Source organism: Protopterus annectens, chromosome 1.part1 (genome assembly GCF_019279795.1).
Source record: "Protopterus annectens isolate FY-2018-M chromosome 1.part1, PAN1.0, whole genome shotgun sequence".
NCBI classification, from domain to species: domain Eukaryota; kingdom Metazoa; phylum Chordata; order Ceratodontiformes; family Protopteridae; genus Protopterus; species Protopterus annectens.
Window position 1 is genome coordinate 808414213 of NC_056726.1, and position 25804 is coordinate 808440016.

General features: G+C 42.2%; 1 protein-coding gene across 2 annotated transcripts in view; it reads right to left on the reverse strand.

Annotated features, from left to right (window-relative positions):
• LOC122807281 (uncharacterized protein ZSWIM9-like) overlaps window positions 1–25804 on the reverse strand; it is a 465391-nt gene that overhangs the window by 16162 nt on the left and 423425 nt on the right. For both annotated transcript variants that reach the window (XM_044078413.1, XM_044078404.1), the window contains one exon: window positions 23706–23932. In XM_044078413.1, the coding sequence (XP_043934348.1) occupies window positions 23706–23932 (227 nt within the window). The remainder of the gene's footprint in view (window positions 1–23705; window positions 23933–25804) is intronic.

Consider the following 25804-nt stretch of genomic DNA (forward strand, 5'->3'; position numbering starts at 1 on the left):
CCAAAACTGAAGTTGTCACTCAAACCAAACTACTAGAAGTTTACATAGATGTAGACCTAAAGTGCGACTTCCACATTTAACATACAGTGAAAAAAAAGCACACCAAAATCTAAGCAAAACCCTGTCTATCTAAACTGCAAGATGTATTGTCACTATCCTTCTACTATCTACACTCATCTACTCAGCACCAATACAAACATCCAACAAAGTGAATTAAACAAACTCCAGCAGTGCTACAACAAGGTTGCAAAATTTGCAGCCAAACCCCCACCACCACCTCCACCATACAGCACACCACTGTTTGGCCCACAGAGACCGCCAAAAGCTTGAACTACCTCACCAACTCACATACACCCAACTCCCTATTATTCTCCGTTTAGTAAACAAACCAGATGACTGTCCATTTCTAGCCAAAACTGTATAACCATACAACACACCCAGAACTTGCACTCTTATGACAAAGACCTTCTACATATATCATAACCTGAGAACTCTGTAGGCTGTTCCCTGTACTCCCATCAAGTGTCAAAAGCCTGGAACGATATCCCCGTAACAGTAAGGTAAGACTGCAGACTGAAGTCATTCAAACTATAGCTAAAGTCTCACTTACTCAACTCATGGCTCTGCAAATGTGCTGCACCAGATTAGAACATCACTCCTCTCTCCTTGCTCAAATTCCTCCATATCCTAGCTCTCTCACCACTATACTGCTTGTAAGACATTTTTTCTGCTGAAAATAGCAACAATAAGGCTGTCTGTGTATTTTAACAAATTTGAAATGCAGTACTCCCTCTTTTGGAAAATGTAAGGAAAACTGTATATTATTACCTTTCAAATGTTTCTGTCACTCTGTCTATTATTGTTTGTACATTGGAGCCTTTCTCCCTAGGTTTCCTCTGAAAATGAGTCTTGTGCCCACAGTTGGATTTTCCCAGTAAACAAAAGCAATAAATAAATAATTAAACTAAATAAAATGGAGTAGTTCAGTCATTACAGTTATAAATGGAACAGTATGACTCAATGTTAAACAAATGCACAGAACATAACAATACAGCATATCAGCTCTTTGCCCCCACGCACAAGGTACAAAGTTTGATCCTGACCTCTGGCTAATGCCTGTTTGGAGTTTGCATGTTGTCCCTGTGCCTCTGTGGGATTCCTCCCACCAATGAAAAACATGCTAAGTGTTTCCATCTAAAACTCACCCAAGAATGGAGCTTTAGGCAACAGAACAGACTCTAGATGGTGCCCTATAGGAGGAACACTTGTATAGACCAATCACTTTGGGGATCTACTGTAGTGATATAGATGTAATGAAGACAGAACATGGATCACAAACTACATATCACTTGACAGTGGACAAATGTGGCTCTAGATGATTGGGTCACATTGACTAATGTTACCAAATTGTATTTGCTGGAGACGTGATGTACTCTAGGGGTGAGAGAAATGTATGTGCCTTTAATGGCCAGTGTGTGCCTACCATAAAATCCAGTAGCCCTGGGTCAATACGTTACTGGCTGGCTGGTGTCCAGTTGCCCAGCTTGGGTTATCTGGGATAGGAGGAGGCTAAATATCTTGTATATCTAGGAGACAGAAGGGCAGTGCAGCAAAGCCACTTGGTCAGGATCCAAAATCTACTACTCTGGAGGAGTACAGGCTAGAAACTGTGTGGGAATTGTGGTGAGGAAGGAGACTTCAGAAAGCAGTGATGGGGTGTCATCAGAATTAGTGACTGACTCATGACAGTCAGACTCCAGCCTAATGATAGGACAGAATTCATAATCCCAACCTATGCCCCACAGCAGGGCTCTGATATTGAAGAAAAGAGTACATTCAGGCAGAAGTTGCAGGACCTACTAGTTAAAGCACGACAACATGAATTGGTGTTAATAAGGGGTGACTTGAACACACATATCAGGACAGACAGAACAGAATATGAGGACTGTCTAGGTCCATATGAGTGGGACAACAGGAATAAAGGAGAGGCCATTTCTAGACTTCTGTCTGGCAAATATATTGATAGTAGCCAACACATGGTTCATACAGAAAGACAGTCACAAAATCACATACAAGAGTGGCCAACATGTAACTCAGGTACACTTCCTCCTAGTAAGGAAAGGGCACTGGGGTGAAATCAATAATTACAAGGTCACCCGAGTGAAACAGTCGGCCCACATTATAAACCACTAGTTGCCAATCAGCTGCAAGCAATGGTCAGAAAAGGCTCTAAGATAAACATAGACAAGGCTGAAGACCTGGAAGTTGACTGGACAGAAAGCACAACAGTTCAAGGAATTACTTGCGGGTCTGGCACCTCAAGAAGAAGAGGAAATAGGTGGAGTTGAAGAAGAATGGCAGCACCTCAAAACAGAATGTGTAAGGGCTACAGAACAGATATGTGGCTGAGCCTGGTATGACATTAAGGTTCATAAGGAAAGCTGGTGGTGAAATGCAGAAGTCCAGGAAGTCATCAAAAGAAAGAAGGAGAGCAGGTAAAAGTGAGAGGTAATAAAGATGGATCAGGCTAGGAAGGAATACTGAACAAAGAAAGGAGTTGCAATAGCAAAGAACAAGCCATCAGGGGCACTCTACCAGCTTCTGGAAAGTGACTCAGTAGATGGCACAAAGAAACTATATCACGTTGCAAAGCAGACGGAAAAATAAGGAAGTTAGTCAGACACACTTCATAAAAAAAGCTAGGAACAACCTATTCACCAGTCCAGAGGACATCAAAGGCAGATGGGAGGAACACTTCCAGCATTTGCTGAATGACGAAAACCCACAGAAGCTGTACGGCCCCAAGCACAGCCTACAATGAGAGAAAACAGGAAAAGTCCACCATAGAATAAGTAAGAATAGCATTAAGGAACATGAAGTCAGGGAAAGCAGCAGGCTCAGATGAGGTCACAGCAGGTATGATGATGCTTGGTGAGATAGGGGATAAATGGCTCCAAAGGGTACTCATAGTAGTATGGAGAGAAAAGCATATTGTAGATGGCTGGAGAATAAGCAAACGAGTGCCGGTGTTCAATACTAAACAGGGCATCCACAGCTGTGGGAAGTACAGAGGTATCAAACTTCAGTCACACTGCAAGAAAGTTCCGGAGCATACCTCTCAACCGTACCAAATTCCTTTGTATTTCCCTGTTTCGCAGACAAAATAGTGGGGTGCCACGAATTCCTGAGTGGCCCCTTTAAATCCCAGTTTTGTTATTTACAATTTGTAGTTACCACTGACGTCATCATGCACTGCCAGCACATCAAGGTGCAGGGGCATGCGCAATGACATCAGCGTTGTGAGACAGTGCCTGATCAGAAAGAATAGTGAGGATTAAGGGAGAGCAGGAATTTTATCAATGTTTGTAATGCTGGACTGGATGAAAATTGTTCAAAAGAAAAGGTGTATACTGCACAATGATAAAATAAACTATTATTATTTTCTTTCATTAATGTATGTGAATTTGGGCTTGCAGAACGTGTTTTCTGTCTTAAATTGTTGCTTTTACTATTAATGAATAGTCGTGTTTGAAAAAATATTTCACACTAAATGTTTATGATGTACTTCCACATTTAAGTAATAAATGTTGAAATTTGTTGGAATGTACAGCAAGTTGGCACCCTTTGAAACTGTAATTAATCAGACTATACGCTACAGAAGAACTTAGTTTTGCATTGTGCGCCGGGTGATGGGGATCATCCCGAATTGTATTTCAGTTCCCCTCCATCAGCAGTGGCCGGACATATTAAATAATACACCCAGAACAAGGTAAATTCTGCTGATTAAAGACAATCTGATACAGCACAAAGAGAGAAACAGCAATGCCCTAGAACCGAAAGCAGTGTCCACTTCTGTACTTTTTAAGACCCTCCCTCAGAAGCATCCTTCAGGTGCCTTGCTTTTTCAATGTGTTATACTGGGATCAGGAGCCGGTTGAGTATCTCAGAACAGCTCTTGCACACAAACTAAGGTTTCCTCCCAAACACATGGCCTGGTAACTCTAAACTGTGAGTGTGAATGTGTGTGTATGTGTGTGTGTGTTGTGTGTATATGCATGTTTTTGTGTGTGTGTGTGTGTGTGTGTGTGTGTGCGTGTGTGTGTATTATATGAGTGAAAGTTCTGACAATCTAGTACTAACTTCTCCTTGCCTAGTAAACTCGGTGGACGGCACTGGCTGTTCATTTGGTCACTGCAGGAAATGAAAGTGAGTCAGCAGAAATGGATGTCTGGATCTTAGCTAGAGCTACTTTGCTTCAATATTACATTTTAAATGTCTTATTTTTGCTTATATTTTCAGGCTTTTGAAGGAATGGATTATGCTTTCATCTTCAAACATGAAAGCTCGACTACTAAGCATATTTGTCACCAGTATTTTATATACCTCACCCTAAATCAGTTCACTGATATAACCGTTTTTCTTTACGAATTATGTGGATGCAGTATCAATCACAGCCAGTTCATAAGATCTATCACAAAAAGCTTTGCAACAGATCTTCATTCTTTTGCAAAAAAATGTTGCATTCCTCTGCATCTTCAAACATTTAATTTTCCTCACTTATCTTAATGTATTCCCCTGAATTTGGACAAATGTTAGCCAAGTGATAGGTTGGATATCCTGACACATTTACCCAATACATCTGTGTCTGCTAATGGCATTCTCACCAGGCTATTTTGCAAATCATACTTGCTTTTTGGTTTCTTTTATATCAAATATGCTGCATCTTGACTTGCTTTAATGCCCACTGCCACTCCTGATGCTTCACCAAAGAAAATGTAAGCTCAGTACATGCTGTTAATGCTAATTGTTTATATTTCACAGACATAGCCTAAAGGTCTATACCTCTCAACCTCTTAGCACAAGAAATATGGACAAAGGCAAACATGATGGGGGGTAAAAGGCCAAAAAATAATTACAGACTTTTAATACTGATCTTACAAACTTGGAAAATTGCTAGGATAACAAGTTTTGTGTTAGCTTTCATTTTCTGAAGTCTATGAAGTCTAAAACTGAAATGTCTGTCATTATTTAATGACTTCAAACCTCAATGATTTTATAGAAAATCACAAATCTTATGAGGCGCAGACCAAAAATATGAGGCAAAAATCTGGACAGTTGAGAGGTATACCTAAAAAGTACAGTTTTGTACCTACCATAAATGTAGATGTTCGAGTGCACATACTGCTGCAGTCATTACACTAGGGTTATCCTGCCGTCAGGCGGGCCATCAGTCAGCCGAATTCTAAAGTCTTGGTCTGGCGTCGGTTGTCGTCGCTTCTTCCCTGACGTCAGAGCGGCAGGGGTATAAAAGAGGCAGCCGACACCATTTTCTTCAGTTTGTCTTGCCCCAGATGTCAGGTGCCCCCAAATAGACAGGCAATACATGAAGTTATGCAATTTTACATAAGTAGATAAAACCAATCAGTAGTTGCAAACAAATACACCATATAGGACTACCCCAAGTTGGATGTATGCTGGAGGTGTTTGTCATAAGCCCTGTCCTGAGAGGGGATGGAGGGAGGGTAACCTGGACTGCAGCAGTATGTGCACTCGAACATCTACATTTATGGTAGGTACAAAACTGTACTATGTTCATCGTGCCATATTGCTGCAGTTATTACACTTGGGTGAATCCCAAAGCTATGGAAGGGTGGCTGGTATTAAGCTGAATTAGGAGGGGCTAGAATGCCCTGTAGTACTGCGGTGGCAAAGCCCGCTCTAGATTTAGAGTATAGTGGCAGGTGGTATTGCTTGGTAAAAGTGTGTACTGAACTCCAAGTAGCTGCTTCCAAAAAGTCCTTGGTTGGGAACCCCCTGAGATATGCTGCTGAGGTAGCTGTTGCCCTGGTGGAGTGTGATCTGATGTATCCTGGCACTGTTTTCCCATGAAATGAATAACAAAAGTGGATGTAGTGGGCTATCCATTTTGAAATAGTCTGTTTGGAAATAGCCTTTCCTTGAACACCAGCAGCATAAGACACAAAAAGTTGTTCAGATTTTCTGAATGACTTTGTCCTGTCCAAATAGTATCGAAGTTGTCTGTGAATGTCCAAAGAGTGAAGTAGTCTCTCCCCTTTATTCTGGGGGCTTTGGATAAAAGGTAGGTAAATGGATAGCCTGATTCAAAGCCACACTGGATACTACCTTTGGCATGAAGGTAGGGTTGGTACGTAAAGAGACTCTGCCCTGATGGAAAATAAGGAAAGGTTGCACTGCCATAAGGGCTTGTAGCTCCGAAACCCTGCGTGCTGAGGTAATAGCCAAAAGCAGAGCTGTTTTCCATGACAAGTATTGTAGTTCTGCTGAGGAGGCAGGTTCGAAAGGAGGCAATGTCAATTTTTCCAGTACGAAGTTAAGGTCCCAAGCTGGAGCTGGTGGTTTTCGTGGGGGTCTTATATTTTTTGCCCCTCTGAGGAACTGTCTTAGTAAAGGATGTGAGAATAAGGGAGGATCCATATTGTATTGGGCTGAAATAGCTGAGGCATGGATTTTGATGGATGAGAAGGAAAGGCCACTGTTTAACATCTCAGCTCGGTACTGCAGAATCTGAGGTATATTTAATATCCAAGGATTTTGGCCTTTTGCTTGGTTCCATGCACAAAATCGCTTCCATTTGTCTGAGTAAGTTTTTCTGGTACTGGGTCTTCTGGCCTCCAAGATGACATTCTGGACCTCCTTTGAAAGGAGTGTAGATTGATAAGTTAAGGTATTTTCCATGCAGCTAGATTTAGTGTCCTGAGCTGACTGTGGAGGATCTTGTAATTTTGCTGAGACAACAGAAGTGGGAATTGAGGTAGGGTCCAAGGTGGTGAATGAGACAGGTTCTTTAGGAGCGGGTACCAGTGCTGACGAGGCCAGTCCGGAGCAATGAGAATCATTTGTGGCCCCTCTGCTCTGACTTTTAGTAATGCTTTTGTCAGTAGAGGTAGAGGTGGGAAGGCATAAGTTGTCAATGTTGTCCAACTGAAAGATAGAGCGTCCACTTTCCAGGCCTGTGGATGATAGGTCCTTGTGCAGAATTTTTTCAGCTGGTAATTGCTGTGGGAGGCAAATAGATCTATGTCTGGCTGTCCTCCCCATTTTCGTGTTATCATTGAGAATACTTGAGGGTGTAACTCCCACTCATGAGGATCTGTCATATTTCTGCTTAATTTGTCTGCCAGTATGTTTTCCTTTCCTGGCAGGAATTGCGCTTGTAGTTGTACTTGTAAGGCCAATGCTGTGTTCCACAGGGTCATTGCCTGTCTGCACAAGGGGTAGGAATGTGTGCCTCCCTGCTTGTTTATGTACCACATAACTGTGGTGTTGTCTGTTCTTATTAATAGTTGGCCTGGATGCAACAGGTCCTTGAAGGCTGTAAGAGCATTTTGCACTGCTAGCATCTCTTTTTGGTTGATGTGAAGGTGCATCTGTTTTTGAGACCATCTTCCTTGAATGCACTGACCTGCCATGTGTGCTCCCCAGGCGTAGTCTGAAGCATCTGTTGTGATGGTTTGATTTGCTTGAGGTATGCAGAAAGGGAGACCCGTGTTTCTTTGGCATGCTTGAGCCCACCACAAAAATTCCTTTTGAAGGCATGGAATGAGAGGTATAATTGTTTCCAGGCTGTGTTTGTGTTGAGACCATAAGTTTTTCAGGTACCATTGTAGTTTCCTCATATGCAGCTTTGCAAATGGTATTAGTAGAATGCAGGATGCCATGAACCCCAAGGCCTGCAGGATTTTCCTTGCAGTTAGCTGGGTTAAAGTTGCCATTTTTCTGAAGTATTGAGACAGTTGTCCATGCTTGTCTGGCGTGAGGTAAACCATCTGGGCCGTTGTATTTAAGCTGGCACCCAGGAATATTATCTGCTGTGAGGGTATTAGTTTTGATTTCTTTTTGTTTACTGTGTACCCTACGCAGTTTAACATTTTTATTACAAACGCCAGATGCTGTAGTAGAATGTCCTTGCTGTCCGCTTGGATCAGGCAGTCGTCCAGATATGGGTAGATTTGTATTCCTCGTTGTCTGCAAAATGCAATTACTGATGCCAGGCATTTCGTAAATACTCTGGGCGCAGTAGATAAGCCAAAGGGCAATGCAGAGAATTGATAATGCGTTGTACCTGCAAGAAATCTGAGGTATCTTCTGCAATCCTGTCTGATAGGGACATGCAGGTATGCCTCCTTGAGGTCCAACATTACCAGCCAAGACTCCTTGCCCAGCATGGGAAGAAGCTGCTGTAATGTGAGCATCTTGAATTTTGGCACCTCTAAGTACCTGTTCAGGATAGATAGGTCTAAGATGGGTCTCCAGTCTTTGTCCTTCCTTGGTACCAGAAATAGTCTTGAATAAAAACCTTGACCTTGTTCTTTTGTAAGTACCTTTTGAATTGCCTTCATATCCATGAGAGCGGAAATTTGTTTTTGTGCCTCTGCCCATTGATTTTGTGGCAGGTTTGGCATGCCTTTCATTTTTGGAAGGGTATGAAAGTGGAATCTGTAACCTCTGTTTATGATGTCCAGAATCCATTTGTCCTGTGTAATAATGTGCCAGTTGCCTGAAAATAAGGCCAGTTTTCCGCCCAAAGGTGCTGCCATTGAATGTTTGTTTGGCAGGCGTAGGGGGAAGTCATTGAGCTTGTTTCCTGAATGGTTGAGACCTTTCTTCTCCACCTCTTGGAGTTGTTGTTTGCCATTGTCTAGGCCTGAAAGAACCTTGTGGTTGTCCTCTGCCCCTGGGGCATCTGAACCTACCCCTTTGGGGTCTGTCAGTGGTTGGAAAGGACCAGTTTTTTGATGACCAGTTTCTGCTGAAGCGGGGAGGTTGTACCTGAAAGAAATCTTTAATTGTTTGCATAGATTTTGCCTTTTCTTCCATTTTCTTTAAAACCTCCTCTGCTTTAACACCAAATAATACATCCTTTTGCAATGGTGCATCCAATAACTTTGCTTTTACATGATCTGGTAAGGTTTGCTCTTTTAGCCAAGCATGTCTACGTATCACAGAGCCGGTGACAGCTGCTCTACATGAGGCCTCCAATGAATCAAAACCACACTGTAAAGTATGTTTTCCCACTTGTTCTGCTCCATGCAACAAATCCTGCATCTCTTTTAAATCTGGTTGATCTGTTTGTGTCATCTTAAGTTTCAATTGGGAGATCAAAAACTGCTGGTATTTTAGCATGTGAAATTGGCAGTTTAATGCCCTCATGGCTAAAGCGGCAGAAGTGTACACCTTCTTCCCCCATCTTTCTAATGCTCTGGAATCTCTTTCTGAAGGTAAAGGATTTTTAGCAGTAGAGGCCTTAATCCCCTTTGGACCCTGTGAAATGGTTTCTGGGTCAGCAGCAGGGCTTTTATATAAAAATTGGTGGGAATCAGGGACCCGGTAGTATCTGTCTGGTTTAACTGGGCCAGGAGGCAAGGAGTCTGGATTCAGACTGGCTTCTGCAAAAACATCATCCAAAATATCTAAAACAGGAGGAATAGCAAGGGGCCTATGCTGAGGAAGAAGAAGAAACTCCCGGAGCCTTTTCTTAAAATCTGAGTAATCCTGTCCTTCCCAGTGGAAGGGTTCCCTCAAGGTATGTAAGGTTTCCCCGAAGGAATAGTCCTCTGGGGGGGAAACCGAGGGAATTGATTCCTCTGCATCAGAGTCTTTATAGGGAGAACAGGAGTAATCCTGGTCCTCAGAATTACCTGAGGTAATGGAAGCTTGATCTGAGGAAGGGTAGTCTTCCTCCAACCTGGGTCTTTTTTCTAAAGGGGGCTGAGACCCCCTGATAAGAGTAATTAAATCCTCAGCCATCCTGAGCATCTGCTTTTTAGGCATGGGTTGCTGAGAGGGGGTCTGAGGACCCTGTTTCCTAATTTTCATAGGGGCTTTAGATTTAGAATAAGATTTAATGGTAATAGAAGTAGGCTTGAAAACGCCTTCAGAAACTGAAGGCCTAGCTAAATTTTCTGGTTCCCCGCCAAGAGTGGCGTCGGTATCCAGAGAGATAATCGGCTCCGGAGGGCCTATAACTTCAGATTGTGAGGTCGCCGGTAAAAAAGAATCAGCGGTAGTCAGGGGCTGCGAAGGTGCCTCACTGAGAACCGGAGATCCGGCGGCAGGCCTAAGCGTGGTTTCGGTATCCGTTTTGGGCCTCGGATGCCTACCTTTATCTTTGCATTTTTTCATTAAGCCTGGTGTCGGAATATCCGACAACATGCTGTAGTTAAATTTTTTGCCAAAATAATGAAGGGTGAACTCTGCCCGGCGTTTTATAGTGCGTTTATTGAACCTAGCACAAAAACGGCAGCCCGAGACATCGTGGTCTGGGCCTAGGCAAGGAATACAGTATGAGTGAAAATCCTTATGCGGTATTTGCTTCCCACAAGAAATGCAATTATTAACTTTGTCTGACATCGGTCTGAGGCAAGAAAAGTTTCCCCAATGGGGTAATTAGCTTTAGAGAAGACTTCGGCTGAAAACCTTTTCGGAAATCACAGGAGCTGGCCGACCGGCACTTGCAAACTGCTTCTGCTTCGGGCACCGCGCGGCAAGAAAGACTGAAGAAAATGGCGTTGGCTGCCTCTTTTATACCCCTGCCGCTCTGCCGTCAGGGAAGAAGCGACAACAACCGACGCCGGACCAAGACTTTGGAATTCGGCCAACCGAGGGCCCGCCTGACGGCAGGATAACCCTAGTGTAATGACTGCAGCAGTATGGCACGATGAACATCAAGCACTGCATGAGGGAGCACCATATTACATTTACAGGCTCAATTATCTCTGCTGCTCAAAATCAGTTTTGTAGGCTGCCACAGAAACTGCACTGCCCTTAATAATCCTATCAGAATTACTGTATGCCTCAAAAATCTGACCCTTTTCCTCTTTCAAGAGCACAGCATCAAGTATGACTAGTAAAGTGAATATACATTTATTTGTATTCACAGCCTCTGATGAAATCTAAACTGAAATATATTTTCCTCTCCTAGTAATTGACAACACAATTGCAAGTGCAATGCTTGCATTATTTCAGACAGCCCTGTAACTAGGATGGGGCAAAAGGGATAGCTGCCTTGGGTGTACATTGTCAAGCGACATGACTGTGAGATGCTGATGGCACAGGAATGCAGTATCAGTATTGATTTTGGAAGTCATGACGGATGAAATGCTGAAGCACTCTGCGAGATTTTAACTGTAGAAGTTGAAGGGGGCAGTTATTTTAGGACCTACACAAGGCACCAGATGGATTATATACTTTGAAATCGTCCTCTGCTACCAATAATAACAATTGTACAAACAAGCAACATTTTTGAGATAAACTATATATAAAGTACAGTTTTGTACCTACCATAAATGTAGATGTCCGAACAGGATAGCATCTGCAGTCATAACAAATGGGTTGTCCTGTCGTCAGGCAGCCCTTCGGTCGGCCGGATTCCAAAGTCTGGGTCCGGCTTCAGCTGATGTCGCACTTCACCCGACGTCATCTCTGCTGGTCTTCGGGTATAAAGGCATCAGCCGACGCCATTTTCCTCAGTGTTTCTTGCCCCAGATGCCAGTTGCCCTCTTGGAAAGCTAAATTTTTGATAAATGCCAATGTTTCCAAAATAGTAGAAGGCAAACACAAAAAATAAGCATGTATGTACATATATACAAACAAATACACCATAAGAGACTCCCCCCCCCCAGCTAGCTATTAGGAGGGTACATACCCTAGGAGTACCACAGAGGGGAAGGAGGGTGGGTAATCCTGACTGCAGATGCTATCCTGTTCGGACATCTACATTTATGGTAGGTACAAAACTGTACTATGTCCTTCAAGGATGCATCTGCAGTCATAACAAATGGGTAGAATACCATAGCCAAACTAGGGAGGAGGAAGAAGAATTATGGTGTAGTTAGGATCCCTTGCAATACAGCAGTGGCAAACCCTGCTCGGGATCTAGAGTATAGAGGTAAATTGTAATGCTTGGCAAATGTATGCACGGAGGTCCAAGTAGCCGCCTCAATAATGTCCTTGGTTGCCACTCCTCGTAAGAAAGCTGTGGTAGTGGCTGTAGCCCTTGTAGAATGAGGTCTTATGTTCTGTGGAATTGGTTTTCCATGGTAGGAGTAACAGAATCTTATGCAATTTCCTATCCATTTGGAGATTGTCTGTTTGGAAATTGCTTTCCTTCCCTTCCTGTTGCATAGGCTACTAAAAGCTGGTCAGTTTTTCTGTTACTTTTGGTTCTGTCCAGGTAGTAGCGTAACTGTCTATGTACATCCAAGGTATGCAGCAGTCTTTCCCCTGTTCTGTGGATTGGGAAAGAAGGTAGGTAGGTGGATTGCCTGGTTTAAAGACACTCTGGATACCACCTTAGGCATAAATGTAGGATTAGTTCTCATGGACACTCTATCTTGATGGAAGATTAGGAAGGGCTGTACTGCCATTAAGGCCTGTAGTTCCGAAACCCTCCTTGCTGAAGTAATTGCCAGTAGGAAAGCAGTTTTCCATGATAGGTGTTGAAGATCTGCTGTTGCTGCTGGTTCAAATGGAGGAAGTGTCAATTTTTCTAGCACAAAGTTCAAGTCCCATGCTGGTAATGGCGGTTTCCTATGAGGTTTTACATTCTTGATCCCTCTGAGGAACTGCCTGAGTAGAGGATGCGAAAAGACAGGTTGATCGAGGCTGTATTCTGCGGAAATAGCTGATGCATGTATCTTGATGGAGGAATAGGACAGGCCTGTATGTAGAAGCTCTGCCAAGTACTCCAGGATGTTAGCAATATCTATGTTCGACACATCTTTTCCTCTTTCAGTACTCCAAATGACAAACCTTTTCCATTTTCCTGCATAGTTCCTTCTTGTTGAAGGTCTGCAGGCTTCAAGGATAATGTCTTTAACCCTTTGGGATAAGTCTGGGTTAGTTGCTGTTATGTGATGTTCCAGGCAGTCAGTTGCAAGGTTTTTAGGTTTGGGTGCATGATGTTGTAATTGTTCTGCGTTAACATCAAAGGCATCAGGGTATTGACCACATTCTCCCCTGAGACATGCTCCTCAGCAATGGATACCAGTGTTGTCTTGGCCAATTGGAGCTATCAGAATTATCCTTGGACGTTCCTCTTTGATTTTCAGTAGTACCTTGTACATCAAAGGAAGAGGTGGGAATGCATATGCTGTCAGGCCTTTCCAACTGAAGGATAGAGAGTCCACCTTCCATGCAAGTGGGTGGTATGTCCTTGTGCAGAATTTTTTGAGCTGGTGATTGAGTGGGGATGCGAATAGGTCTATTTGTGGCATTCCCCATTTCTTTGTGATGGCCTTGAAGGTGTCCGGGTGTAGCATCCATTCGTGAGCATCCGAGGTGGTTCTGCTTAACATGTCTGCTAGGGTGTTTTCTTTTCCCGGCACAAATATTGCCTGTAACTGGATGTTGTAGCTCAGAGCCATATTCCAAAGGTCCAGAGTCATTCTGCATAGGGCGTATGAATGAGTGCCTCCCTGTTTGTTGATGTACCACATGACTGTGGTGTTGTCTGTCCTTATCATTAAATGGCCTTCTTTGAGGAATGGTCTGAATTTCTGGATTGCTAGTTTTACTGCCAGCATTTCTTTTTGGTTTATGTGCAGGTGCAGCTGGTCTGGAGTCCACAATCCTTGTATGCATTTGTCCAACATGTGCGCCCCCCAGCCTAGGTCTGAGGTGTCCGTTGTGATGGTTTGGTTTGCTTGAAAGTTGTGGAAGGGCAAGCCTGGCTTTGACTGGCATGCTTGAGCCCACCATAGGAACTCTTGTTTCAGGCATGGGATTAGTGGGATTTCGGTTTCTAAGCTGTGCCTGTGTTGCGACCATAAATTCTTTAGGTACCACTGTAGCTTTCTCATATGCAGTCTGGCATGGGGGACCAGGATTATGCATGATGCCATGAAGCCCAAGGCCTGCAGTACTTTTCTTGCTGTTAGTTTGTTCTGCTTTGTTAATGCCAAGAAGTAAAGAGGGAGTTGTTCTTGTTTTTCTGCAGTTAGGAATGCCATTTGTTTTACTGTGTCCAATTCCACACCCAAGAATGTTCTTGTCTGGGATGGTATCAGTCTTGACTTTTTTAAATTGACTGTGTATCCCAGGGCTTGTAGTAAGCAAATGACTCTTTGTAAATCTGTTGTCAGCTTGCTTTTGTTGTCCGCTTGTAACAGGCAGTCGTCCAGGTATGGATAAATTTGGATTCCCTGTAGCCTGCAATGAGCGATTACTGATGCCAGGCATTTTGTGAATACTCTGGGTGCAGTAGATAAGCCAAAGGGCAATGCTGAGAATTGATAATGCTCTGATCCTGCAAGAAATCTGAGGTATCTTCTGCAATTTGGTCGTATGGGGACGTGCAGGTATGCCTCCTTGAGATCTAGAGTTACCAGCCAACACTCCTTGCCCAGCATGGGAAGAAGTTGCTGTAGGGTCAGCATTTTGAATTTTGGGACAATGATGTATGTGTTTAAGACGGACAGGTCGAGAATAGGTCTCCAACTTTTCTCTTTTCTTGGTACTAGGAAGAGTCTGGAGTAGAATCCTTTGCCCTGTTCTGTTATTGGTACTCTTTCCACAGCTCTCATCTTTGTTAATTGAGCTATCTGCTTTAGAGCTTCTGTTTTTTGATTTGGAGGTAGGTTTGGCATTCCTCTTTTTACTGGTAAGGTGTGGAAGTGGAACCTGTAGCCTTGGTCTATGGTTTGCAAAATCCACTTGTCTTTTGTGATATAGTGCCAATTTTTCGAAAATAAGGCTAACTTTCCGCCTAAAGGGGCTGCTATTTGCTCCCTGGTAGGCGGTGTCAGAGCCAAGTCACTGTGATTGTCCTGTTGCAGTGGCAGTGGTTGTGTCTGTGCCTCGCTGGTTATTGCCTTGCCACTGGCGTCCTCTGTAGGCACCTCCTCTGGATGGATTTCTGCCCCTAGAGCGTCTATTCCTGCCTCTTTGAGATTTTGAGGAGTCTGGAAAGGACCAATTTTGGCAGGCCAGTTCCTGCTAAACCTTGGGGGCTGAACCTGTAAGAAATCCTTAACTGTTTGTACAGATTTTGCCTTCTCTTCCATTTTCTTCATTACTTGCTGAGCAGGGTACCAAATAGACTGGCCTTATCCATAGGAGCATCTAACAGCTTTGCTTTAACATGATCCGGCAAGACCTGTTCTTTCAACCATGCATGCCTTCTTATCACTGTGCCAGTCATGGCTGATCTAAATGAAGCCTCCAGTGCATCATAGCCACATTTTAAAGAATGGTTACTAACCTGCTGAATGTTATTCACCATTTCTAAAACATATTTCTTATCTAAGGAGTCATCAGAGGACAGCTTCTTAGTTAACTGATCAAGCATAAACTCTTGGTATTGGATCATGTGAAACTGACAGTTTAAAGCTCTAGCTGAGAGAGTAGCAGAGGTGTAAACTTTTTCCCCATCTCTCTAAGGACCTGGATTCCCTTTCAGAAGGGAGAGGGTTTTTTGCTGAGGTCAAAGCTACTGCCTTAGGCCCCTGGGATATAGTCTCAGGATCTGCAAGTGGGGCCTTGTATAGGTGGTGATGAGTGTCTGGCACCCTGTAAAATCTATCTGGTTTGGCAGGGGCTGGAGGTAAAGTATCAGGAGCAGTGCAAACATCATTAAATGCATCATCCACAACAGGCAGAACTGGAGGTATAGCTAAGGGCCTATGTTGTGGTAAGTGCAGAAAGGTCCTAAGCCTTTTTCATGAATCTGAGAAATCTTGTCCCTGCCATTGGAATTGTTCTCTCATGGCATGTAAGGTTTCCCCAAAGGAAAATTCCTCTGGTGGAGAGGCAGATGGAATGGATTCTTCAGCATCGGAATCTTCATAAGTAGAAAAAGGAGCCTCTCGCTGATCTGTAATGTCTGAGTCATCCGAAGAATCATCAGAGGACACTGGCTCGGGGGGCTCTGCTCTAGGTCTCTTTTCTGGAGGCTGAGAGGCCCTGTCTGGGTGAGATTGGGATCCCCTAATTAAGGAGATTAAATCCTCTGCCAGAGTAAGCATTTGTGAACTGGAAGTGGGCCTGTGTGAGGGGGGCTTAACAGGCACTGATTTAACAGTTTTTGCTGCTTTAGCCCTGGCAAAGGCCTTTATAGACATGGCTGCAGGAGGCCTAGCAGCACCACGTGCTGGGGTAGAGACATCCAAAGGGATGGTGTCTGATAATTCACTAGGAACCACAGTAGTAGGCAAAACTTCAGAGGCCGATTCAACTAAGGTAGCAGGAGCCTCGGTAGTAGTCATGGATTCGGCTGAAGATTGACCCGTTTTCTCGGTTTCGGCCGAAACCGCGGACCGCGAGTGTCGATCTTTTTCTTTGCGTTTTTTAACAATTTGGGTAGTCGGAGGATCCGACGGCATAATGTACGCAAAATCTGAGCCGAAAAACTGTTCAGCAAACTCCGACCGACGCCTAAGCGTTCGTCGGTTGAAGAAAGCACAGGCTAAACAGGCTGCTACGTCGTGGTCTGGGCCTAAACAAGGTAGGCAGTAAGAGTGGAAATCTTTATGAGGTATTTGTTTCCCACAAGTTAAACAGTTATTTACTTTTTCTGACATCGGCTGAGGCAAGAAAGATTCCCCAACGGGGTACTTAGCTTTTTAGAAGTCTTCGAAGTAGTATTCGGTAGTAGTAATCTCTGGATCTGACCGACCGGCACTTGCGAACAGCTTCTGCTTCGGGCGCCACGCGGCAAGAAAGACTGAGGAAAATGGCGTCGGCTGATGCCTTTATACCCGAAGACCAGCAGAGATGACGTCGGGTGAAGTGCGACATCAGCCGAAGCCGGACCCAGACTTTGGAATCCGGCCGACCGAAGGGCTGCCTGACGACAGGACAACCCATTTGTTATGACTGCAGATGCATCCTTGAAGGACATCTAGCGAAAATCATGTTAACTTGGGTAACACAATGAAACTACTCCACACGACAGTTGTGACTTTGCTGCAAGTCTGGTACACTTGCAAAAGCTACAAGCAAAAGATACTGTGTCAGACTTAGCAAATATTTTCAATTTAAGTGTGAACTGCAAAAAGACAAATATCTAAGTGCAGGCAACATGGACATAAACTTAATAAAACATGACCTTTGTGAAGACTTAGGTCATGTATTTAGGAAATAAGAGTTACAGGAAACTGGAATGGGTTTTATTAAACAGAACACAGGGAATTCTCAGATGCAGTTCTGACTAAGGGTACCAGATGGCAGCACTGTCCAGAGTCAGATGAAGACTGTAGTGTAAAACTGTAAGCACTCCCTGAAACCATCTGTGTACGTCAGAAGGTAAAGGAACTTCTGTCTGGATAACAACCTTCAGCTGTTCTTAAATGATCACCGTTTTCTTTTTTGAAATAGTCCACAGCTCTCAGCTATGTCTGATTTTCAGGAAAGTTCCTGACCCTGCCTCATAATTTGCTTCCATCACTCATAAAATTTGAGCTTCTTATGACAAAATAATGATAACTGTGGTCAAAAATATTACAAGATATTACAGTTACAGATTCTTTACTCTTTAAAAAATGCATACTATTTCAAATATGAGTGTTGTATGAATTTCGTAGAAAAACAGCAGTAATTTCCAAGTTTGGTCTTTGAGTCTTTTGCCTTGAAAATGTTTGGTATGCTCCAAGCATATTTAAGGGAGAGGCTGATTACTATGAAAGAATGTATATGAGTGAGCTTTATTGTATTTTATGTTACATCTAAATAAGAGTTAAGTGCAGCTTAAAAGCTAACAGTTTATATTAATATTTTTTTTATTTCTACAAACTTGTTAGTGTTGCCATTTTATTTAATAAAGGATTATAATTCTGATACATTTCAATGGAGAGGGAAATTATTTATTTATTGCATTTTTTACTGGGAAAGTCCAGCTGGGCTTAGGACCCATTTTCAGCGGAGGCCAAGGGACAGCTCTGATGCAACACAATTGAACACTGACAATGACATGTAACACAACAGATACTATATAGTTAAGCATGGACTTTGGCAGCTTTACGCAGTATAAACATAAACACAAAGAGCAAGAAATCAGTAGAGTAATTCTATACAAACAGGCAGTCTTATAATGGCAGTTGTTCATTACATTATTAATACAGTATTTAGACATATTATAGGTTGCAATTTTATGCAGTTACTCTTTGTTTTAGAAAGGATGAAGAGGTCGGTAAGGAAAGCAGTTAGAAGAGAGAAGAACGGTTTTAATACAAAAGATTAATATCTATAAGCCAGGATAAAAAATAGGAGGGACAGTTCCAATAACCTAATTTTAAGGATTTGTGCAGAGAATGATGTGGTGGTGAGTGAGTTCATAGGTGTGTACTAGGCTAATGGCCCTGGAGCCTTTACAAGCCTAGCTCATAGAAATGCCCTGGCATTGTGCCGCCCGATGTTAATTCCCACTGCTTCTATAAAGTACAGCATCTTGGTTCTGTTGGGTATGGCTAGTTCCATGCAATTATGTACGTGTTTGTAAGTGCATTGGTGTATGCTTCGGCAGTCATGCATCTATTTTCCATTGGCATGGGTGCCGTGAAGTTAGCCACCTCTGTTTTTAGGAGCCCAAAGTCAGCTTTGGAGAAGTTTTTCATGGTGGTTACCTTTGCGGGGGGTGTGGGTGAGATGAGGATTTCCATGGTGATTAGTCTGTTGTCAGATCTAACCAAGGAGGAATTGACTGTTTGTGTAGAGCAACGGTTGCCCATGTCAGTAATAACCAGGTCAAGGATGTTGCTTCCTCTAGTAGGGGTAAGAATGAGCTGGTCTAGGGCATTGGAATTGATGAATTCCAAGAAGCTTTGGGCCAGTGCATTGGTGCATGAGTAGTTTTCCCAGTTGATGGAGGGGTAGTTGAAGTCACCTAGTATGAGAGTGTTGGGTTGGACGTTAATAGATTCCAGGGTGTTTAGGAACGTGGAATGAGAGTTTTGGGACTTGGTTGGGGACCTATAGCAGGCTATGACCTGAGTCGTCGTCTTACCCAGTGTTAGTTGTACCTGAAGTATCTCAGATGTGTTATGCTGGGCTACTAGTCTGGAGGTGTGCATATCCTTTATGAATATAGAGACAACACTGCCTTTGGAGCTTCGGTCCATGTTCTGGGGCCAAAAGGTGTAGAATGAGTTATAGCCTGTTAGTGCAGGGGTGCTTTCTGCCGCTTTAAACCAGGTCTCCATTACAGCACAAATGTCGATGTTCTCCATTTTGAGGAGTGCTTCAAGCGAATGCATCTTGAGATTTAGACTTCTAGTGTTGCGCAGCTTGACCCTCAGATTGCATTTATTCATAGCTGTTACGGTGGTAATTTGGTCATTGGAACACCGCCTAAAAAAGGCACTATACGGGTGGCAAGAACCTTAGCCAGTAACTGGAAACCCAGGGGTTACAGATGCAAGCCATCTCTGGCAAAGCATCGAGGTCTGTCAATCATGTCATCCCAAGCAGACAGATACTGGATCTCCTTGGAATGACACCAGAAACTTAGCCAATTGTTGAAGTCAGTCATTTTATGCTTGTACTGTGGTGTCATTCTAGGCAACAGTTCAGTATAAACAAAACCAAGAAATAATGTGGAAAACAAATACTACATGCCTTTCAGATTACCTTTTTGATCTGTTCCTGAAAAAGCTGTGACTTTGTGATAAAAATAGGGAGATTTACAATCATTAATTAATGCTATGCATTGCAGTTACAGAATGCTAATTCTGTAAAAATATATATTAATACAAACCCTCTTATTTTATCATAGCTTTAAGTACATATTACTAACAGAGGCCTTTGTCCCTGATTTTTGAGTGGACAGGCTTGAGAGCTATAAAATGCTGTGGCACATAAAAGTACCTGCAGAGGCCTCAGGAGATTTATACTGTAACTGCAGTACAAAACACAAAGAGTGAGTGAAAAAACACTGTGTGGGTAGGCCAAGCACTGCTCTCAACAAAGAGACCTGGAAGACGGAACCATGTATAACACAGGCTTGTCTTATTCTTCTGTCAAATAACATCTTCCTGCAGTTTCTGCCTACATCCATGCAGTGCAACAAGTCTGCACAGAAGTAAAAGTTAAAGGGTTTAAGCTTTCTGTATGGGAATTTTGTATTTGAGACTTCAGCATGCATGCTTGCCTATGTGGGATTTAAACTTTATGGTAGTATAATTAACACTGATCATCTTTACCCCAGTATCTTATATGAATTTAAAGTTTACTGGATGGCAGGGAAGACAACACTGTTATAAATAACTTTTCACAGGATTTCTGAGCTTCAGGCTTTTATGTGCAGCGAGCATTATATATAATTTCACAAATTACTACATGCCTAAGATAATTTCATATGTTTTTCTAAAATGAACTTTACTGATTGCTATAGTGAACATAAAATGTTTTCTAAACACTTCTGATTTCAACAAGTTAAATATAACTGCTTCATCACCTAAACCCATCCGTTCTGTGCTAGATTATTACTATAAATAAATCTTCAAGAAAAATTAAACTACTGTAAAATACGTTTTGCCCCAGAAATTACTTATAACTTCTTCCTTTACACAGTGGTATGCCTCCACATTTACATTCTCGGCTACATAGTCCTTATATAGTGGAGTTAAATACATTATTTTGAGTATTACTAAAAATCTACTTCTCATACTTCATTTTATTTTACTTCTAAACAAAAACAAAAACAATGCTTTTCTTCTTAACTCCCTCACTGTAGTCAAAGTCTTGAACTTTCACTAAACGCATTCAAATGAATGAGTACTCAGTTCTTTACATCTGAATGAAACTGTCATACTCTGTACATCAGAAGTATGTTCCTATGATTTCTTTGCTTTCTTTTCTCCTTGTGATTCATTTTCCCTCTTTCCTCAACCTTTTTCTTTTTCCTGCTACTAGTGTAATTGTTTGGTTAGAGAAATAAGCATATATGCAGCAGAAGTAACACTAACATCACTGTGGCCACACAGTGCCACAGAAATGTTTACATACACGTGGCACACCAGTGATCCAAGCTCATTTTTTTTTTGCAATCATGCATGGTGTACAGCAGCCATACCACATAACTAGCATCATACAAATGACTGTAAGATGACCACCAGTATTCATGTGTCTCTAGAGGATACTGAATATCTTTTCCTGTTTACATGACATAAAACTGCTGCTACAGATTTTCCATGACACACATTTGTTCTCAAAAGCTCAATGTGCACAACAGTCATGCAGGTGTTAACTGGGTATATGCAAATATAAAAGATACAAATGGTCTATGACTGCTTGGGGATGATGGGTATCACAGATCTGTCTGAATGGCAGAGAGTAATACAGGCCCCCACAAGTTTCACTGAAGCACAAAATCCCAGGACCAAATTTTGAAACTGAAAACATCTAAAGCACAATACCTCTAAAACAGAACACTATTAAAACCTGGAAGTTCACAGTGGCACGCAAAGATGCTACAGTACTGACATTGTCATTAATGCAAAACTGTAAATTGTTATTTATGCAAAAGGACAAGCCTCCTGCATATCCATTTGTCCCCCAAACCACTGCTGGTTAATTATTCTCATTCTGAGGTTGTACAATCATGGAGTTATTTTCTTGCAGTAGTTTCTCCTGATGTTTGTTGATCATCACCTCTCTCTCCACAACCAGTCAACCCATTCATTCCCAGTCAACAAGGTGAGGGTCAGCCAGGAAGGGCCATCAGTCACAGAACCATCAGTGCTAGTTCAGGTTTTTCTCCATAACTTCCCCCATCCCTAAAGCACGCACCCAATGAAACACAGAGAAGAGGAGTGCAATGGGATGACAGAGGATGATGTCCCCCTCACTTCCGCAGGGGGTTGTCCCTTTAGCCATCCCAGTCTGCTGTTAACTCCTGCAGTTGTACATCCCAGCCACAGAATTTTAAAGAATGGCATATGGGTGTGCAGTAGCAAGTGGCACAGAAGTCTGACAACAGGTGGAGAACGTAGCAGCACATGCACTGTGGCATTAGTAGCACAACATTAATGATTTATGGCAGCAAGCTGAATTCATCAGGATGTGGCTCAGATCTGATAGCAATTTCAGTGTATGGCTATCTCAAACAAATTGTCCTCCATATTTGCACTGATGTGTATGACCACTGCCAACTCCCCCTCCCGTGACCCTAGTGGACATGCAGATAATGATGGTTGAGGGAATATTCTGCACTTCTGTAAACCAGAAAGTGTTAGCTGACTCACTGATTAAGGGGCAGGGCTAAGCAAGGCCATCCAGTCAGCTGAAGAGCTTGTACTATTCATTACTGGATGCATTGACCACAGCTAACACTATCCAAAGTCCACGAAACATTAGAAAAGGTCATACCACTGGTGATGGCCTACGGGACAGCAACTTCAGGCACATTCAGTCTACCAGTCTTCAACATATACTCTACTGCTGCCACATGCTTCTACAAGGGTCACATTAACATCACTACCTCTGTATCCACTCCATCACCAAAAGACCTTACAGAAAGTGTTGCCACCCACACTATCTTTCCACAGAAACCTGTACATCCACACAGAGATAGTGGAGGAAAAGGCAGAGTCTGCATCCAGTGATGAAACTGAAGGGAGCTTCCATGAGCTGCTAGCTCCTTGATATGATCTGCTGTCTTTGCTTCCTAATACACTGCATGAGTGCTGTTTGATCACAAACAGAGCTGTCTTGTTGACACTACCATAAGCAAAAGGTAAGACACAGCTCTGGCAATGAGCCCAATGATGCTGCATGCTTCTGCCTGTAACATTGGTTTCTTGATGCCCCATAACTATTGCCTGGGTGTTGTACACATGAAATGTGTCACATTACGTGACAATGTACATGAGGACATACCTGAGCACCTCAGTTGCCTGTACTATACCAGCTGTTGAGGTGTGGGCTGCTATGTCACACTTGCTTCTATGACATACAACACTGGTCCTGACACTGTGATATTAAACAGCACAATCTGTGGACAGTGAAATACACAGGATGGATGACTTTGCTACAGTGTAGCATAATGTACCCTGACAGGAACAGACTGTATGCTACTCATAACTTGTCTCTTCTGTACAGGTCATAAGTGACATTGTTACAGCTCCATTCTGCCTTACTAGGTTTATTGCTGAATGAATTCCAGAACTGTACATGCACAAGTGTCCCTTTGGACAAACATAAACATACCAAGGACTCCAGCACTGAACTGATTTCATACTGAGCATGTCCGATCCTTGGTTTGTATTGTATTATAGACTATTCTCCCACATTACAAGAAACACATATTTTTGTTCCACAAATGCTGCACTGTGCTTCAAGTTTAATTTAATGGCCATACTCATGTGCAGCTGTTCAAACTGATGTCTTGCTATCACACATGGTAGGCGTTTACTGAGGACAGTAGCAGTGTGTCATACACTTCATTTTCTACTTCATCTCACAAATATTGGTCACTGTTTTCTCCTGTGCAAAACTGACTCAATTGCCATGCATAACTTTTATGTAATACTGCCTTTGAATCCCATGGACATAATTTGATTTGAAGCATGTTTGCTTCCCTCTTACAAATTATACTGCTCACCACTGGCTCTATCTCTTACCCTTCTTTCCAAGGAACTGTCATCAAAATGTATATTTAAAAGTCTTGAAACATGCAGCATCAGTTCTTGTAAAAATAAAGTTAAAATCTTAGCTGAAAAGAATGTACTCACCCTTTGCGAGGTTTAACATATTTCCCAGCACTTCTGTAGTGTCTGCAAAGTAAGAAGACCCATTTAAACTTGAAGGTTTCTTCTAAATCCTGACTAGCTGGGGGAGATGTATTTCTCTTATTGTACACAGTTTTTGTCTTCTCACACCAGTTATCGAAGAAATTGCAGAACTCCTCCCATGATGAAAATGTCTTGCCCGTCAGGTCATCTTCTATTACAGTACATGTCTGTAGAGAAGTAGAAGGATTACAAAAAACATGATAAAAAAATGGCAATTCTGTTTTGCCCCATTGTCGTACCTTAATCACTATTAATAAAGGAGTAGTCTTTGATGGTGAATAAGGGTATATGGGCTCACAAATTCTGAACATTTCTTTACCTAATGAGCAAGATTCAAATCATATAAAAAAACAACAGCTTTTCTTTTTCCTACATCTCAAAAAGTACCTAATGACTTTTCATGCATTTTTATAAACGAACATAGGAGCACTACTTGACAAATGATCACAGGATCCATAAGAGGCCTAAGCATATACATCTTTAAATAGGCACACTTGAAAATTCTTCCAATTCTCTATGAGTACTTGCAAATTTATTTATTTGTTGCCTGCTAACCAGATAGGTGTGTTGGTTTCCATGGGCCATATTCAGCCACAACCCAGACAAATGTGGTTAAATTAATACAAGTATGTAGTAATACCATATAGAATTCATAAATAAAGAACAAGATATAGCACCTAGGCAAGTGACTGAATGTGATTTGTGAGAGTGATAACTCAGCGAGTCAGAATCATTGAAAATTACTTGGGTGGTTGTCGGTAGGTTTGCTACCTACAAAAAAAAAAAAAAAAAAAAAACTTAGCTTGTGAATCACTGAAAGTGGTTTTCAATGATGTGTATTCACATGAACAGGAACTGTAAAAATCACCTTTGATCAAGCATCACAAATAGGCAGGTTTAGCATAAGCACCTCCAAAAACAATTAATAGAATAAGATACTCGGGAAATACAGAATACTAAGTTCAAAAGACAGCTATGAGTAAATAGGTTCATAGGTTGGTACTAGGCTAACGGCCCTAGGGCCTATACAAGCCTGGCCATAACAATTCCCTGGATATTTCTTTCCACAATATTTATTTCTCTGGACCCCTGTCTAGCAGGGTGACTGATATGATCTCCCCAGGGTGAATTTCCTATCTCCCATCCAATCATCAAGGTTCCTTTTGAAGAGGGCTAAGGAGGCACTCTGCTTGACATGTATGGGCAGTCTATTCCAGAGTATGGGGAGTCTCTGGGTCAGAAACCTATCCCTCCAGCATGTTTTGTTCATTGTGATGACACAGTTTAGATTCCTGGAGCGTGTGGCTCTGAAGGATTGGGATTTCTTTAAGTGGAGCATGTCCAACAGGTCAGGGTTTGACATGGCCTTGTATGTTAAGCAGAGATCGCCTCTGAGTAGACGATATGCCACACAGTACAGCTGGAGTTTTTTAGATGGTCAGCATATGGCATCTGCTTTAGGCCTGTGATTCTTTTAGTGAGGTATTTCTGTGGCCTTTCCAGCTGTTGCAGATGTCTTGTGAGGTACATACCAAATGGAGCATTATACTCTATAATGGGTCTAATGAGGGATATGTGATATGCTTGCTCTTTAGTAGGAGCAATATATTCTACATACTCCTGCTTCAGTAAGTAGGACATGTATTCAGTGTGCTACATGACTCAGTATGTATATAGCTTTTGATACATTCTTCAGCTGGGGTTAGCAGTGCGAAATATTATGCCTGAGAAACATTAACCTTTAGAACAGAATTATGCACGGTAGTTTTTTTTTTTTTTACATTTTTCTACAAATTTGAATTATTTACATAAATAGAAGCAAGTCACTTTTTTCTTGTCAGTTTTGTTAAGCGGTAAGAAATTACCCAAGAAACTGCCATTAATAATTATTAGTACTCCTATCCATTATCAAAACAGCTGCATCTATAGGACTGTTTTTGGGTATTTATTTATTTGCTTTCTAAAGGATAGGCAGACATTCCCTTCCCTCAGTATACACTGTAAAATGACTCAATGTTGAAGAAATAAGTCTGGATGAC